This window comes from Gossypium hirsutum, chromosome A10, assembly GCF_007990345.1.
Source record: "Gossypium hirsutum isolate 1008001.06 chromosome A10, Gossypium_hirsutum_v2.1, whole genome shotgun sequence".
NCBI classification, from domain to species: Eukaryota; Viridiplantae; Streptophyta; class Magnoliopsida; order Malvales; family Malvaceae; genus Gossypium; species Gossypium hirsutum.
The window spans coordinates 62924967-62944242 of record NC_053433.1 but is presented as its reverse complement, the minus strand read 5'-3'; the positions used below and the strand labels follow the sequence as shown (position 1 = coordinate 62944242).

Below are 19276 nucleotides of genomic sequence, written 5' to 3'. Positions count from 1 at the left end.
CATATATTATCTAATACCTATCACCTTGGCCGGCCACTACACATAAAATGGGAGGTTTGACATGCAAATCCTCTTATTTTGCACTACTCTTTATTTGGCCACTACAAATTAGCCTATAGCATTTTCAGAAATTTTCACATAAGTCCTATTTCATAATTTCACTCACAAATGACAAAATCAAAGCATGAAATTTTCACACATGCACTTTCACATGTAATAATCACAGAATATAACATTTAATTATTTTTGTGACTCAATTTTGTGGTCCCGAAACCACTTCCCGACTAGGGTCAAATTAGGGCTGTCACAACAAGTCCGCTTTAATTTTTTTAAATTATTTTTAGTATGTTTTGTTAACTTAGATATGATATTGTTTTAATGGTTTGAAATTGAATAGCTCTAGGGCGTGTTTTAAAAAGGTTACTTGATTTCAAAAATATCGCGATAACAAGGCAAAGCTTTCGCAACGAAAACATTTTCAAAATTAATAACCTTTTCAAATGGTTTTAAACGAATTGGTTTTCCCTGAACAATCACTCAGTTAAAGTGTGGCAATGGTTGTGTGCATGTCTAGGATTGGATCCGTGGAGAGCTGGGTACTTAAGCAGTCTAATTGACTCACCTCCTCTTTTCTGGCATCCTACCTATTGCACAGCTTCTATTCACTTTAATCTATAACGAGGATATTCTTTAAACACGAAAAAAACTTTAGATAAAACATGAATTTTCTAGTAACGCTTCAATGTGACACGCCGGATTCGGTCATAACGTCTGGGTTGGGTTTGGGGTGTTACATACATATATGATGGGGTTTGAACTCAAACTAATTGCATTAGCAAAACCTTTAATTTATCCATCAACTAAAATTTTATTTTGATATATTTTATCTTAACTATAATTTAAGCTCTTGACAGAGTTGATGTCATCCTCAAACAAGTCACCAACTCAGTTAAGAAAATTTCGAAAATGCTCTTCTATAATTTAAATAAATTCTTATCTGAGGATTTTTTTTAGTAAAATGACTGGGCTCTTTACAAATAGAATAAAACCAATACCCAAATTAACATTTGGGCTTAAGTCCGACTGCCAAACAAACAAAACAAACTAAGTTGGGCTTCCTTAATAGCTAGCCCGTTTCTCAGAAATGATGATAAAAGACAATAAAGAATAAAAAATAGAAAAACAAAAGGAAATCAACAGAAAATCTCCCAGTCACATCTAACAGCCTGGCCATTTAATTCTTTACTCGTCTTTTCACGTCCCAACAGCCATGCCTTTGCAGATAGTCGTTCCCTAAGATATCAATTCCTTGCTACCCTTAACTGCGCCCTACTCCTTGTCCATTCATCTTCAATCTGGCGATTCTCTCCATCTTCCCTCTGAGTCTGCAACTCTATGAATTGTCGTCTTCCCTCCCAGGTATGAGTCCTCCCTTCTCTCCAACCCTTTTTTTGCTAGATTATGGGCTTGAATGTTATTCGTTCTATGGATAAACTTGAAAGTAACGTCTTGAACCCCTGGATTTTCTGGTCTGTATGTCATAAATAATCACCCCAAGGACCGACTTATCAATTTCTGTCGATTGACATTTTTGAATGACTATTCTCGAGTCCCTCTCTATTGTTACTGTTGTTAACCTCATTTCTATTACTAACTTAATGGCATCTAATCCTGCGAGGGCTTCTGCTGCGAACGGGGTCGGGGTATCCTCATGTATAACTGACTTTGAGGCTTTAAAAGCTCCCGTCTAGTCTCGAACGACTATACCTGAGGCAGATCTATCATTTCTTTTGTCAAAAACGGCATCAAACTGAACTGTGGTACCCTCCGTCGCCCTAGTATAACTGTTGTCCCTTTTGGAAGAAGAGGTAAATGTTTTCATTCGGATCCCTTCCAGTTCTGCTATGTAACTGCTGACTTTCCTTGCTAAATCCCTAACTGGTATGATTTTCTTTTCATGTACAAGCTGATTTCGGGAACTCCAAACGCACCATAGCGCACAACAAAAGGACCGACATTGCTCCATTGTACTCCTTTCAAAAACCCAGATAAGCCGCTTCTAGAAACTTTGATTATCATGATCAATGGTCTAAGAGAGATTAATGAGATTCCATATTTCACTGATTGCAGGACAAAATCTAAAGATATGGTTACTGTCTTCCTCTTTGAGTCTGCACCGAGGGCACAGAGCATTCTCTATTACTTTCTTGGATCTTAGATTTATTAGGGAAGGGATGTAGTTCCAGGAAATTCGCTAAACTAGTATCTTTATTTTACCCGGTAGCTGTAAATCCCACAATTTTCTATAGAAGTTTCTTATTTTGGGTTGTAATGGATAAATATTAGGATTCGAGCTAGAATGATGTAATAGTTTATAGGCGCTTCTTACTGAGAACTCCCTTGAAGGTTCCTCTTTCCACACCTGAAAGTCAACATGTTCTGACTCTGCCAAAGGAATCTTCAAATTTTTTTGCGCTATGCCTGATTGAAAGGTATTATTGATCAGGTCTCGCTTCCAAGTCCTACTAGTATTATTGATTAAATCCGAAACTAATAGGACATCACTGTTTGTCTCTCTACCTTGTCTACCAATGGCTTCACATCCAGGAATGCAGCAATCAGTCCAGACATCAATCTCGGTCCCTCGACTGACTTTCCAACACAACCCATCCTGAATGAGCCCTCGTGCTGCCTAAATGCTCTTCTAGGTATATGAAGGTAACTAACCCAACTATGCGTTTAAAAAATTTGATTATGGATAATATTTGGCTTTAAAAACTCTGGCTAATAAGGAACTCGGATTATTAATAAGGCTCCAGCCCTGCTTGGCTAATAACACAACATTAAATTGGCAAAAAATTCGAAAACCCATACCTCCAACTTCTTTTAAAGAACACATATTTCTCCATAAACACCAATGAATTCCTTTCTTTCACGTCCCTTTTGCCACCAAAACTTGGCTACAATGCCTTCCATTTCATCACATAATGTCTTCAGTAATAAAAAAATAAGCCATTGAGTAAGTCGGTATCACTTGTAAAACTGATTTAATAAATATTTCCTTTCCACCTTGAGACAGTAATCTCATACACCAATTATCAATCCGCTGTTTCATTTTGTCCTTAAATGCTTGAAAAGATTCTTTTTTCCTTTTCCCAACTAAACTTGGCAGTCCTAAATACCTTTCTAATTCATTGGAGCTGTGGATTCCCAATTGGGTGATCACTATTTGCCTAACTTCCACAGATATGTTGTTGCTAAAAAATACTGCTGATTTTTCAAAGTTTACGAACTGACCTGAGCACTATATCCGGGTTAAAATCCCGCAGGCTTTATGCGAGAATATTATCACTGATTAATGTCCGTAAGCTTCGTGCTCGTACTATATCCGAGCTCTAAAGACCCGATGACTACGTGTGGGGATTTTGTCCGGGTAAGACCCGATAACTTCGTGTGGAGATTATGTCCGGGTAAGACTTCGTAATAAGAATTGCTTATAAATATATTCAATGCGAAAGGTTAAACAGGTATGTACTCCAAGTTTATATGTGAGCTTGATTTGCACTAAATCATAAGGTAGTTATGTGATGCATAGAGAGCAATCTATGAGACTATTCCTATGATTATGACATCGGATCAGTGTGAGAGGTTATGTGAAATCATACGATATATCTATGTCACATGAGCTCACTTTTATATGAAAGTTTATCTGCCTATTGTATATGATGAGATGTGCATATTCGGAAAAGGGATGGTATACCCGAAGGAAGAGTGAAATAAAATATACGAACAACTATGTTATAATTTGATTGTTATCTGTTGACACTGCTTAAAACTTACTAAGCATTGTAATGCTTACTCTGTTTACTCTGTTTCCTCTGTTTTATAGATCTCATTTGGAAGCTACAGGCTCGGGGATCATCAGCAACTAGTCACACTATCACTATCCATTGTTTGGTACTGCTACGTTTTGGATTATCTTATGGCATGTATAGAATAGACTAGTGGCGGAAGAATATCTTTGGTTAATGTATATAAGCCATGCGAAAATGGCATCTTTTGAATGTTTACTTAGTGAAGTTTAAATTTTACCTCTGGTTGTGCTTAGTACTTATTTAAACGAACGATCTTTATTTCAAGAAAAAGTTCAAAATTTTACTGTTCTGACATGAGTTACAAGTCCGGTAATGCCCCTTACCTATTCTGGCGACGGTTACGGGATAGGGGTGTTACATAATCTGAGTTGCATTAATAGAACTAACCTCCATCTTTCCATTTAGAAGATTTAGGCAAAAGGAAACAACATCACTCCCAATGATATCCCAGCATCTTTGGTAAAAAGGGGTTGGAAATACATCTTCCACTGGTGCTTTTGTGGACCCCATCTCAAACAAAGCTCCCCGAATCTCCACTTCCTCATAAGGCGCTAAGAGCTTACTATTATCTTCATCAAAGATACAACGTTTAATACTCGAAAAAATATGTTCATTAAAAGCAGTCCTCCTAGCTTTGAATAAATTCTCAAAATACACCCGTGCAATGTCCTCTATTTCCCGAACGTTTTTCGTGAACTCTCCATTGTCATTTTGTAGCTTCTTAATCTGATTTTTCTTTCTCATTTGTGTTGCATGACTGTGAAAAAAAGCTGTGTTTCTATCGCCAAGTTGCAACCAGTTTAACTGAGCCCTCTGTTCCCAGTAATATTCTTTCTTTTCAATTTCAAAGTTTAGCTGAATTTTTGCGTCAATCATGTTAGCTAAATTCCTATCATCCCTTTCAGCTTCTACTAATTCTGATAATTTCTTTATTAACATCTCCTTCTTCCAATTTCTATTTGTTCGTATCTGTCCCGCGCATCTTTTCAGTCCTATTCTCAGAAACTCAAGCTTTTGCGAAAGATCTCCTATTGCCCTTCCCCAAAGGTTTTTAACTTCTTCATTAAATGAGTCTTCTAGAGTCCATCATGCTTCAAATCTGAAATTAACTTTTCTTCTCTTGACCTCTTCTTTACTAGTCTCAATCAATAGGGGCCAATGATTTGAAAAAGAATTAACCAGATGTTGGACTACCACTTCAGGGAATAAAGCCATCCAACTTGTATTAGCAACCCCTCTATCGAGTCGTTCTCGTATATTTGTCTCAGGTAGATTCCCCCTCTCCCAAGCAAACCACCTCCCTGAAAAGCCCACATCATTTAGTTGACATTCCTCTAGCGTCTTTTGGAACAGTTCCATCCTTTTTTCTTCTCTAGGTAAGCCTCCCTGTTTTTCAAAGCCATACATAATTTCATTAAAGTCCCCGCAAACAAGCCATGGGGTATCTTCATCGTGGTTAAGAATTTTTAGTACAGCCCAAGAGTCTTCTCTATCTTGAGCATAAGGTGTACCTTAAAAGCCTCTGAGATGCCACTTTCTGCTGATTTCTGTGTCATCCATGATCACATTTGTGTCTCTTTGAAAAACTTTTAAGTGTTATCTCAGTATCATTTTTCCATGCCATACACAAGCCTCCTCTCGTTCCATCCGAATAGACCTCAATTCTATTCGCAAAGCCACAACTTCTTCGAACTCTCTCCATTTGTGAACTATAAATTTTAGTCTCCATAAAGAAGACTAATTGGGGATTACAAGTCTTCAGCGAGTGCCAAAGTCTCCTGATTGTTTGAGGTCTCCCCAAACCCCGAACATTCCAACTTAAAATGTTCATTGCGTTCGGTCGGTTTGCCTTTTGGCAGCCGCCGATAATATTAGATTGCATTCCTCCAATTTCCTATTTCTGGACATCACCTTACTGTTATCATCATTTTCGTTGGAATTATCATATTCAACTCTAGATCTTTTCTTTCCCTCCTCTCCTACTAATGTTGGGTCCTCCAAATCATGTTCCATGGATTCATGAAGTTGTTTTGACAAAACCTCTGTCACCCTTTGATTAGAACCTGGTGAACTCCTTTCTAAATTAAAACCAAGAACTGGATCCACAAGTTTTACGCATCTTCTTTTATTTTCCACCCTCCAGTACCCACTTCCTCCTCTTTCAATACATCTCCCACTTCGCCCACTTTCCCCTACCCATCATCTCTTAACCATATGTTGTTCATTGCTAATGCTCTATGGGTCTGAGCTCGTAATGACAAATCCCATCCCATTTTAGCTACTTCCACCCCTAGTGTCATCTTTGCTTCACAAAAGGAATCGCTATGACCCAATCTTCTGTAGAAAAAACAAAATAACGATAATAGCTCATCTTTGAAAGTAACATATGACCTTCTTCCAGAGAACAAAATCTGCTTCTTGCTTTTTAAAGGATGCCTTACATCAATTTGTACTCTGATCCTCATAAAATTCCTATTCTCCTTGCCCAAATTAGAGCCATCATATTCTGGAAAAACCCCTAAAAAATTCCCCATTTGAACAGCCAAGCTTTCAGAAAATAACCCAATGGAGACATCATGTATTTGAACCCAAAACGACGTCATAACTAAGGGTACTTGTAGTGTATCCTCTCTCTAATTCAATTTAAAAAGAAGCAGCAAATGGTTGTTGAAGGTCCAAGGAGAACCCTTAATAACCCTTTCCATATCCATAGTATGAAAAAATTGGAACAAATACCTTTTCTCTCCCAGATCTCGGATCTAAACGCCCCAAACTGGATGCCACAAATTAGCCAAAGTACTCTTCATTGCTGGAAAATGGATGACGCTAGCAGTTAGGAAACAACCCACAAGTTGAAAGATCTCCCCCTTCTTTCTCTGTTATGATCTGGTTATATTTGAAAAACTTCATCTTCTTCATCATTAATTGAAAGTTGAGCCAGTTCATTTTCCATCTTTGCAGGTACTATCACGAACTATACCTTCTATCAACAGTATGCAGAAGGTCACAGCCAAGGAGCGCCGCCTCCACAAAACAAAACCAAGAAATGAAAACAATAAAACCCTAAACACCTTGTCAGAGCGACAGACAGTAGCTTGCCAAGGACGGCAGACCCAAGTTTGAGCAGACTTATCTGAGGATATTTTAGTTTTGTTATTTAAAAAAAACAAAAAAAAATGTATATGGTAGGATTTGAACCTAAACCAATTGCATTAGTAAAAACATTTTATTTATCATTCAACTAAAGTTTTATTTTTATATTTTTATACATTTTAACTTTATTTTGCATAGGTGACTACTTACATGAATTGTATATATATTAATAATGTGTTTGATTGAGCTAATACAAGTTAGCTCGACACTGACATAAAATTGATGACAACATAATGATAATCAATTTATTTTTTTAAAAATTTAGGGTTTAAATGTAAAAGGTTTTACGGAAAATGTTTTCTGCATTTTCCTGTGTTTGTTTCACAGAAAACAATTTGGTCAACGGAAAATGACTTACAGGTCAACGTAAAATAAGCCTTTTTCTTGTAAAATAACTCTACTATAGGTAATTTTATTTTTCTATAAAAATTAACTTAAATCAAGGTTAATATTATTATATTGATAATAACTTTTATTTTTTAAAATTATTAAAATATTAATATAAAATATTATATTTTTCAATATTATTAAACATACCTATTTAATTTATATTATTAAATATTTATATTTAATCATATAAAAAATTATTAATTATTTATATTTATTCATATAATAAACTATTAATATAATTAATATAATTTATTATTTTAATAAATTATTTAATATTTCAATTTTATTTTGATAATAAATTTTAAAATAATAATTTTAAATAATATTATTTACGTATTATTGGAAATATTCAATATTAATATTTTAATAATAAATATTGTAGTATAAGGTTAAAATATGTCATAAATCTATGTACTCATTACAAATTTACAATTTAGTCTCTATACTTTTATTTTCAAGAATTAGTCTCTCTAATTTTCAGATTTAAAAATCAAGTCCAATTGTTGACCTTATTAATTTTTTTTTCAATTTTGTTGATGTCAAATTTTGAAATAAAAAAAATACTCACTTGATAGTTATGTAACTAAAAAATGACGTTGTAATGAATCTGAATTTAACAAAATATTTTCAGTATATGCAAAAAAATGTAAAATATAAATTTATAGATATAAAATAAATTCAATTAAACAATATGAAAGATAAGAAAATCTCAAATGTTTGTTTGTTTCCTTGAAAACAACTTTTATGAAATATTTTTAAGAAAACAACTTTTATGAAATATTTTTAAGAAATTTGTCAAACAACAGAAAATATTTTATACAGATTCATCCAAGCACTAGAAAATATTAACTTCTCCATGAAAGTAAGTCATTTTTCATAAATCATTTTCTGGAAGCCATTTTCAATGAAACAAACAGACCAAGTATCGTACATATTTCATATGTTATTATTAATTAGTTTCAAGCTATCCATTTCAATATTAAGTATTGAATATTATTTTTAAACATAAATTTGTGTTCTATATTTGTGATTTTCACACATATACGTATTTAATATAATTTTTAGTATTTGATAATAATTCTAAAGATAGGTAAATTTATTTTAAAATTTATATCCAATTGTTAAAGAATTTTCTTCCGGTAAGGTTTTTTTTTTCAATTTTTTTTTTCAAAATTTTAATTTATATGATACTCTCAATTATATATATGTGGTTTCATTTAAATGGCTTGATTTTTTTATTAGAAGAGGAATGCATGGTTTATAATAAATACAATACTAATTTTTGTAAGAGTTTAACTTAGTATGATAATAAAATTTAAGCTTTTTGAATGCATGGTTTATAATAAATACAATACCCTTATTAATTATTTTTTATTGATTATATGTATTAATTGAATTATATTTTAAAATTTATTTTGACCTCCCAAACATGGCCTATATGTTATGGCTAGATTGAAAAGGCTACATTAGCTACCGAAATGGCTAAGCTAACTTACGTTACTTTTGAAAACCTAAAATAAACTCATTTAAAGAAAATCGTATTTGTACTTTGAGTTAGCTTAAAAGCATTTATTCATTAGAAAAAAAGTTGATAGTGTTGATAGTGTTGCTTTAGAAAAAAAGTTTGCTTGTTGCTCTTCTTTAAGGGAAAAAGAACTCGATGTTAAACTAATGCAGCGAAAAAATAATTTTTCAAGTCATTTTGGAAACTTAGTTGCCTTATCGATTTATTTTTCAAAAACGGTTCCTTTGCAATGCAGCGGAAAGTAGGGAGCAATATCAAATTTTAATTAAGCCCGATATCATTTATTATCTGATTAATATGCTTTAGTAATCCATGTATACAAGAATCCCCAAAAGAAAAGTTACCAAGCCACAGACTAGAAATAGTTAAAAATTACAAACCAAACCCAATAAAGACTTAATAATACTTATTAAGAAAAATAATCTGAAGTCCAAGTTGATTCTCCGAATGCTAAGTCTAGTCCTAATTTTGAGGTTTACCTGAAAAGTTAAACACTACTGGGGGGTGAGCTTATGAAATCTTAGTGTGAGTCAAACAATTATTTAAACGAGCAAAAACATCAAATACAGTGAAACATATTAGCATTAGCAGAATAAAATAGAACCATCCTAGGAATTTCATGTCATTACATAGCTATTATCAAATTGGTGTCAAACGGTGTATCAGCATATGTCATCATTCATTCGAGTAACAATCATTAATTTTGATACCATTCAATACAAAAAATACAATGCGTAGCATAAATCAATAACATTCGAATATGTTGTGAACATGATGCAATGCAAAAAGGTTCCTACCCATACCATCCGCTACACACCACAAGTTCCCCAGAACTCGTCTGCCAAACTCCAAAACATTATGAGCATAGCTTGATGTGGTAAAACCACCGAATAATCAATAATGTAGAAAACTTACCATATATCAAATAGTGCGATACAATCGCCAATAACATAATATGCGATAAAATCGCCAATCCCCTCGATATTCCAAATGCAGTGCACTGACTACGAATAATGTGGACTCAACATATCGTCGTCCTCCATGGAACTCCTCCGTCAACCACAAAATCCCAACCGAATGCATATGCAATATGTCACACAATGTCATACATAATCATATCTCAATACTTTTCACATTCATTTGACATGCTCAGGATGTCTTCAATAATCACATACTTTCAGTAAATGGAAACAGTGTTCCAATCTTTCAAATTACCATTGTGTTGGTATCAACCAATATCATTCAATTTTACATACTTTACGGATTTTCATTATGCATAAATAGCACCCTTTTCAGTACACAATATAAGAAATATCTCATGCGTTTAAATCATACATAAGCTTAATATCTCAGCGCATTATATCATTCGGTCAAACATTCTCATATCTCATAACTCAGATATGCAATTACAAACTCAATCAAACCTTCATAGTATCAAACTAGCAATTTTGCCAACATGTCAATCTTTTAAGGCTTGAAACATACTTGGTGTGACAGCCCAAAATTGACCCTAGTCGGGAAGTGGTTTCGGGACCGCTAAACCGAGTCATAAAAATAATTAACCGTCATAATTGATGCTCATTATATGTACATGTGCATGTGTGAAAATTTCGTGTTTGAATTTTGTTTAATTGTAGGTGAATTTTAGTAAATAGGACTTATGTGAGAAAATTTTGAAATATGATAGGTCAAAGCATAAGGATCTATTAGTGCATGATATAAAAAGGGGGGACTTGCATGTCAATTTCCCCCTAATTAGTAGTGGCCGGCCATGACAAGCATGGTAGACCAAGTGTGATGGGCAAGAACATGTCATAAACATGTTGAGTTAGTGTTTCATGGGAAGTATGATAAAATAAGGAGCATGGGCATAAAATAATGAAAGGGAATATGATGAAAACAAAAAAAAAGTGTGTGGTTGTTCCCCCCCCATTTTGCCGAAACTAGAAAGAAAAAAACAAAAAAAGTGTCCATCTTTCTTCATTTCCCTTGGCCGAATGTTCTAAGGAAGAAAGAAAAACAAGTTGTGTTCTTTGGTTTTTCTTGGCCGAATTGAAAGGAAGAAGAAGGGAGTGAAGCAATCGGTCATCTTAGGTCACTATTAAGGTAAGGAAGTTTGTACTAGCTTTTGAAATTTTAGTTGATATCGAGTGAGTTATCAAGTGATTTTTGTAAACCATGTTGAAATTTTGATTTTGGGAGTGAGTATGGTTTTCGGCTATAAAAGATTAATAAGGGTGATGATTGTGTTTCATGCTAAACTTAGATGAATAATGGTAGTTGCTTACATCTTGATATCTATGAGTTCCTTTCTTGGTTCTACCATAGACCCACGAAGTATATGTTTATTTGGTGTTGTTGGAGGTTTATGATAGAAGCTAATGAGTGAGAGTTTGATAGGTACTATGAGGTTAAACTTCATGAGATTGTAAGCTTGTAAGTTGGATGATGAAATTCATGCTTTGTGAAGGTAAATGGTGTAGAAGGAGCATTCGGCCATGAAAAAAAAATAAAGGGAAATTTACGATGAATTAAGTTGGAAGCTATTATAATGTACTTGTGCATTCGGGTATGGGATGAAAATATATGAGATGGCTATAATCAGCCTTGTGATTCGGCTCTTGCATATATATATATTTGCACATGATGTATTGGTATGGTACATATATATATCATCCAAGGTATATGTTTATATATGGTGGTGGTTTAGTTATGGAGTAAATGATGGATGCGTATTGAGTTATAATATGTAATGCATTAGTTAGTAAAATGTATGCCATTTATGTGTGGTATTAAGTATATAATCGGCCTCAACATAGACATGCATATTCGGCCATAGGAAGAAGATTGGTGTTGCATGTATTCGGTTAGAGGCAAGCATATTGATGCTTTTGTCTTGGCTTAGAAAATTCGGCCAAGGGGGAAAATTAGCTAAAATGTTGAGTTTGATTCATGATTCCGTACATATGTGACTTTAATGTCTAATGTATAAATATGGGCTAAGTGCCTTGTGTTCCACTTTTCGATGCTCAAATGATTAAATCAATTTATTTGTTTAATTAAGCTCAAGAGCAAAGGGGAATTAAATCCGATAAAGGGAAGGAAAAAGTGGTCGAATAGCTATCGGAATCGTTCAACAACATCCGAGGTAAGTTTTCGAGTAATGGGACTTAAATTATGATTCGATTAGATTATGTTTTAAGTAAATCAAAATCATGCTCATATATGTGGCCATTGAGCCGAAATTGTAAATGTGATAAGTGTCTTGTGTTTGAGCTTTGGTAATGAAAATGAAATATGAATGTGACATGATTTATTGTTAAATGTGCAAGGTTATTCGAATGATGTCCGGGCTAAGTCCCGAAGGCTTTGTGCTAAGTGACCATATCCGGACTAAGATCCGAAGGCATTTGTGCGAGTTACTAATTCCGGGCTAATTCCGAAGGCATTGGTGCGAGTTACTAAATCCGGGTTAAGTCCCGAAGGCATTTGTGCGAGTTACTAAATCCGGGTTAAGTCCCGAAGGCATTTGTGCGAGTTACTATAACCGGGCTATGTCCCGAAGGCATTTGAACGAGTAGCTATATCCGGTTAAATTCCAAAGGTACGTGATTTGGGAATGAATGATCTTGCTGTAAAAATTTCAGTTAATACGCTTGAAACATCCCAACATTGAGGTATGTTTCGTATGTGCTTTGAATTAGTTGAGCCCTTACAAATAAGTATTCGCTCAGTTGATAAATGAGCTACCGGCCTTTGGCTAAGTTGATCTTTGTGTATGAATAAAAGGGTTGGTAATGTGAAGTAAGTATGATATTGAAAAATTGTGCATATGAAATTATCCGTTTAGCTACATGAATGCTATACTTTTGTTGTGCTGGAATCCCTTGCTCAAAACTTACTAAGCATAAATTGCTTACTCCGTCTCCTTTATTCTCTGTTTTATAGATTTTGGTTCTCCAGCTATCGGACTCGGGATTTTGAAGTCGAAGTCACCCACACTATCAAAGCCCCCCCCTTTTGGTACAATTTTGGTTGAACTTCGAAATGGCATGTATAGGACTACATTTTTTGTTGGGGGTCATGGACCCTTTGGACTTGTATAATTTTGGATAGCCATGCGAAAATGGCTTATATATGTTTGAGTATAATGTTATAATCATTTGGTATGGATATGGTTATTGAGAGGTGTGGATATGCTTAACAAGGATTGGCCATGGGAATGGTTAATCACTATCATAATTTGTGCTATTTATGCTAAAAGTGCTAGTTGAATCATGGAAACTATGAAATAGGTAAAGTCTACCTTAAAGGCAGATGCTGACAGCAGCAGTGATGTAGATTTGGAAAATCACTAAAAATAGTAGGAAGGGAATTAAATAGTGAATAAATTATGTAAACGAACCTTGATGAATCTATTTTCATAGGAAAGTAACGAAACGATCATATGGACAGTATGTTAAGAGATATTCAGGTTTTCGTAAGACAGGACGAGAACAGTTTCTGGATTCCCTGTTTCGACTTTGGAAATTCATTATAAATTAACCGGAGATAATTAGGAGTCATGCCATATATTTATAGATTCCTCTTTGAGTCTAGTTTCTATAGAAACAAACGACATCAGTATTGAAGCCCTGTACAGGGAGATATCCAAGTCGTAATGTGCAAAGGTCAGTGTAGTCGATCCCTGTAACATGGGAGACTTTGACTAATAAACTGTACTAATTTGCCCAACCAAAAATTCTAGAAAAAAATATGTAGATGAGTATATGAGTCTAGTTTCAGGTAAATTTTACGGAACTGGATTCCGAGTTTCTGAACTCAAGATATGATTTTTTAAGCGACTAGTATGCAGATTGGCAGTGTCTGGGAATTTTTTTTTATAAGTGGTTTAAAGTCTGTTAACACCTCGTGTTCGACTCCGTGACGGTCTCAGGTTCGGGGTGTTACATTTTATTGGTATCAGAGCTACGGTTTAGTCGATTCTAAGACTACCGTAATGCGTTGGGTCTAGCTATACATGCCATTTTATGTGATTATTTGATAGTGTGGTGATTTCTGACATTTGCAAATGTGTTTATTTATAGTAATGGATCCCGATCCCGACCGAGCGGTAGCTGATGTTCTTGAGAGTGTAGCGCCTGCTCCCGCACAAGGGACAGCGCCGGCGGACTCTCAACCTAATGCTAGTAATCCGAATGATGAAGCTAGACAAGCTTTCTATAGCGTGATGAATGATTGGTTCAACCAATACATTCGAACTAATACGGCTGTTCCACAACCTCCATTCCCGACTAATACCACCCCCGCACCTACAATACCTCCGGAAACTGACCAAATAAGGTCAAATAAGCCCCCAGTTGACAGAATCCGAAAACATGGGGCTACTGAATTTAAAGCTACGGATAGCGACGATGCTGAGCAAGCTGAATTTTGGTTGGACAACACTATCCGGGTACTCGATGAGCTATCTTGTACACCCGATGAATGCCTAAAGTGTACTATCTCCTTGCTACGCGATTCTGCCTACTATTGGTGGAGTACTCTGACTTCTGTTGTGCCCCGAGAGCAAGTAACTTGGGAGATTTTCCAAACTGAGTTTCGGAAAAAGTATATCAGTCAGAGATTTGTTGATAAAAAACGGAAGGAATTTCTTGAGCTTAAGCAAGGTTCTATGTCAGTTACTGATTACGAGCGAAAATTTGTTAGACTTAGTAGGTATGCTCGGGAATGTGTTTCGTCCGAGGCTATCATGTGTAAACGCTTCGAGGATGGGCTGAATGAAGATATAAAAATGTTCGTGGGCATTCTTGAAATACAAGAGTTCGTAGTACTTGTCGAGCGAGCTTGTAAAGCCGAAGAGCTTAGAAAAGAAAAACAAAAAGTTGATGTGGGAACTGGAGAGTTTCGTAAAAGATCCTCGGGAAAGTCTCTTCAACAGGCATCGAAGAAATTTCAAGATGATGTGGGCCGGTCTAGAGGCACTTCGGGCCTTTTTAGACGAGATCGTGATCGACCCCCTATGGGTACACGAGGCACTTCGATCGCCGGTGTTGGGAATGAACGTCGAGACAGAACGAAATGTCGATATTGCGGTAAATGGCATTCGGGGAGTTGTAGATTCCCTGACCGCTCCTGTTACAAGTGCGAATCAGTTGGCCACTTCATTAAAGATTGCCCGAGGTTGTCAATGTAAATCAGAGTGGGAAACCGGGTGCTACCACTGCTCGAGGTAGACCATCTAGAAATACGGGTAATGCTAGCGGTGGTCAGAGAGGATCTAGAGATGCTACGACCAGATCCGAGGCTCGTGCGCCTGCTAGAGCTTATGCTATACGTGCCCGCGAGGATGCTTCTTCGCCTTATGTTATTACCAGTACTTTTACTCTCTTTGATACTAATGTAATTGCTTTGATTGACCCCGGTTCTACTCATTCTTACATATGTGAAACCTTAGCATCCAGTAAGACTTTACCTATTGAGTCTACTGAGTTCGTAATTCGGGTGTCAAATCCCTTGGGTCGTTACGTGCTTGTCGACAAAGTGTGTAAGAAATGTCCCCTAGTAATTCGAGGTTCCTGTTTTCCGGCGGACTTGATGCTTTTTCCGTTTGATGAATTTGATGTTATTCTTGGTTTGGATTGGTTGACCGCGCATGATGCGGTTGTGAATTGCAAAAGCAAGACTATTGATTTGAGGTGCGCAAATAACGAGATGATCCGAGTTGAGTCTACGGACTTAAAGGGGTTGTCAGCTGTAATATCCTCAATGTTGGCCCATAAATATGTAAGAAAAGGGTGCGAAGCATACCTTGCGTATGTACTTGATGACAAAGAATTAGAAAAGAAACCCGAATCTGTGCCGGTGGTTTGTGAATACCCGGATGTTTTTCCTGAAGAATTACCGGGTTTACCACCTGTTCAGGAGATAGAGTTTGGTATTGAGCTTGTACCTGGGACTATGCTGATTTCGATAGCTCCGTATCGTATGGCACCAACTGAGTTAAAAGAGTTGAAAGCTCAGTTGCAAGAATTGACGGATAGAGGTTTCGCTCGACCAAGTTTCTCACCTTGGGGTGCACCAGTATTGTTCGTGAAAAAGAAGGACGGAACCATGAGGTTGTGCATTGACTATCGTCAGCTGAATAAAGTGACAATAAAGAACAAATATCCGTTACCGCGTATCGATGATTTGTTCGACCAACTGAAGGGAGCCTCAGTGTTCTCAAAAATAGATTTGAGATCGGGCTATTATCAGTTGCGAATTCGAGATTCGGACATACCCAAAATTGCCTTCAGAACGAGATATGGTCACTACGAATTCTTAGTGATGCCCTTTGGGCTCACTAATGCCCCTGCGGTATTTATGGATTTGATGAATCGGATCTTCAGACCATATTTGGATCGGTTCGTAGTTGTGTTCATTGATGACATCTTGGTCTATTCAAGAGATGAGACCGAACATGCTGAGCACCTGAGACTAGTGTTGCAAATTTTGCGGGATAAGCAGTTATATGCTAAGTTCAGTAAGTGTGAGTTCTGGTTAAGAGAGGTTAGCTTCTTGGGTCATGTGGTATCCGCATCGGGTATTCGAGTTGACCCGAACAAAATTTCAGCCATACTTAACTGGATACCTCCGAGAAATATTACTGAGGTTCGGAGCTTTTTGGGACTCGCCGGTTATTACCGACGATTTGTCAAAGGTTTCTCAATGATAGCCACACCAATGACGAAGCTACTTCAAAAGGATGTTAAGTTCGAATGGACGGAGAAATGTCAGAAAAGTTTCGATCAACTGAAAACTTATTTGACTGAAGCTCCAATTTTAGTGCAACCCGAATCAGGCAAAGAGTTTGTCATTTATAGTGACGCATCCCTACTTGGGTTGGGTTGCGTATTGATGCAAGAAGGTCGAGTGGTGGCCTATGCGTCGAGACAATTAAAGCCACATGAGAAAAATTATCCGACCCATGATCTTGAACTAGCTGCCATCGTATTTGCTTTAAAAATATGGCGACATTACTTATTTGGTGAAAAGTGCCATGTATTTTCGGATCACAAAAGTCTCAAATATTTGATGACTCAAAGAGACTTAAATCTGCGACAAAGACGTTGGCTTGAGTTGTTGAAAGATTACGAGCTTGTCATTGATTACCACCCAGGAAAGGCTAATGTGGTTGCGGACGCCTTAAGCCAGAAATCATTGTTTGCTTTACGAGCGATGAATGTGCACTTGTCTGTTCTACCCGACAATGTGTTAGTAGCTGAATTAAAAGCCAAACCATTATTGATTCATCAAGTTCGTGAAGCCCAGAAAGTTGATGATGAATTGGTTGCAAAACGGGCTGAGTGTGTTCCGAACAAGGAATCGGAGTTTCAAATTGATGATGATGATTGTTTGAGGTTCAGAAGTCGTTTGTGTGTTCCAAGGAATTCAGAACTCATTTCGATGATTCTGAACGAAGCCCATTGTAGCCGAATGTCAATTCACCCGGGGAGTACGAAAATGTACAACGATTTGAAACGTCGGTTTTGGTGGCATGGTATGAAACGAGACATCTCCGACTTTGTTTCGAGATGTTTAATATGTCAACAAGTGAAAGCAGAACATCAAGTGCCTGCAGGATTACTTCAGCCGATCATGATACCCGAGTGGAAATGGGATCGAGTCACAATGGACTTTGTGTCCGGACTGCCATTGTCAGCAAGTAAGAAAGATGCGATTTGGGTTGTTGTCGATAGACTGAGTAAGTCGGCTCACTTTATCCCCGTGCGTACGGATTTTTCATTGGATAAACTAGCTGAATTGTACGTTTATCAGATTGTGAGATTACACGGGGTACCTATTTCTATCGTGTCGGATAGAGATCCGAGATTCACCTCGCGATTTTGGAAGAAATTGCAAGAAGCTTTGGGTACCAAGCTGCATTTTAGCACCGCTTTTCATCCACAAACCAATGGTCAATCCGAGCGGATAATTCAGATACTTGAGGATATGTTGAGATGTTGCATCCTCGAGTTTAGTGGTTCATGGGAACGGTATTTACCTTTGATTGAATTCGCTTACAACAATAGTTTTCAATCAAGTATTAAGATGGCACCTTACGAGGCTTTGTACGGTCGTAAATGCCGTACGCCACTGTTTTGGACCGAGCTCGGTGAAAGTAAAATTTTCGGAGTTGATTTGATTAAAGATGCCGAACAGAAAGTAAAGGTAATCCGTGAAAGTCTGAAAGTAGCCACAGATAGTCAGAAATCGTATGCGGATTTGAAACGAAAAGACATTGAATATCAGGTGGGAGATAAAGTGTTTCTTAAAGTTTCGCCTTGGAAAAAGGTACTCAGATTTGGCCGTAAGGGCAAGTTGAGTCCGAGATTCATTGGGCCGTACGAAATCTCCGAACGAGTTGGTCCAGTTGCGTATCGATTGATTTTGCCCCCTGAACTTGAAAAGATCCACGACGTCTTTCATGTTTCGATGCTTCGACGCTATAGATCTGATCCATCGCACATAATTAGCCCATCAGAGGTTGAAATTCAAGCCGATATGAGTTATGAAGAAGAACCGATGCGTATCCTAGCTCGTGAAGTGAAGGAGTTGCGAAACAAAAGGGTTCCGCTAGTAAAGGTGTTATGGCTCAAACACGGGATCGAGGAAGCTACTTGGGAAACCGAGAGCTCGATGAAAGAACGATACCCAAACCTATTTACCGATAAGATTTTCGGGGACGAAAATTTCTTAAGTGGGGGAGAGTTGTGACAGCCCAAAATTGACCCTAGTCGGGAAGTGGTTTCGGGACCGCTAAACCGAGTCATAAAAATAATTAACCGTCATAATTGATGCTCATTATATGTACATGTGCATGTGTGAAAATTTCGTGTTTGAATTTTGTTTAATTGTAGGTGAATTTTAGTAAATAGGACTTATGTGAGAAAATTTTAAAATGTGATAGGTCAAAGCATAAGGATCTATTAGTGCATGATATAAAAAGGGGGACTTGCATGTCAATTTCCCCCCTAATTAGTAGTGGCCGGCCATGACAAGCATGGTAGACCAAGTGTGATGGGCAAGAACATGTCATAAACATGTTGAGTTAGTGTTTCATGGGAAGTATGATAAAATAAGGAGCATGGGCATAAAATAATGAAAGGGAATATGATGAAAACAAAAAAAAAGTGTGTGGTTGTTCCCCCCCATTTTGCCGAAACTAGAAAGAAAAAAACAAAAAAAAAGTGACCATCTTTCTTCATTTCCCTTGGCCGAATGTTCTAAGGAAGAAAGAAAAACAAGTTGTGTTCTTTGGTTTTTCTTGGCCGAATTGAAAGGAAGAAGA

The 19276-nt window shown here is 36.7% G+C and overlaps 1 protein-coding gene and 1 long non-coding RNA gene across 4 annotated transcripts; one reads left to right on the top strand and one right to left on the bottom strand.

Annotated features, from left to right (window-relative positions):
* Positions 1 to 1009: 1009 nt before the first annotated feature.
* Positions 1010 to 4169, top strand: LOC107897729 (uncharacterized). Of its 3 annotated transcripts, XR_005903743.1 has the most exons (6): positions 1190 to 1419; positions 1679 to 1868; positions 1967 to 2492; positions 2608 to 2718; positions 3330 to 3470; positions 3890 to 4169. It is a non-coding gene; the product is annotated as an uncharacterized lncRNA (long non-coding RNA). The 3 variants fall into 3 exon arrangements; XR_005903742.1 differs by having other exon boundaries at positions 1010 to 1868; XR_001684265.2 differs by lacking the exon at positions 3330 to 3470 and having other exon boundaries at positions 1010 to 1868; positions 3890 to 4168.
* Positions 4170 to 4229: 60 nt separating this feature from the next.
* On the bottom strand, positions 4230 to 5431 carry LOC107895813 (uncharacterized). The gene is made up of 3 exons (XM_016821034.1): positions 5387 to 5431; positions 5096 to 5261; positions 4230 to 4951 (listed from the first exon to the last, which is right to left on the bottom strand). The coding sequence occupies exons 1-3, from the start codon at positions 5429 to 5431 to the stop codon at positions 4230 to 4232; spliced, it is 933 nt and encodes a 310-aa protein (XP_016676523.1).
* Positions 5432 to 19276: the final 13845 nt, after the last annotated feature.

Coding starts and splice junctions, on each gene's coding strand:
- LOC107895813 (XM_016821034.1), bottom strand. CDS start 5,431: ATGACACAGAAATCAGCAGAAAGTGGCATCTCAGAGGCTTTTAAG. Junction 5,262..5,386: donor GCATCTCAGAGGCTTTTAAG/GTACACCTTATG, acceptor TTTGAAAAACAG/GGAGGCTTACCTAGAGAAGA. Junction 4,952..5,095: donor TAGAGGGGTTGCTAATACAA/GTTGGATGGCTT, acceptor GATGGACTCTAG/AAGACTCATTTAATGAAGAA.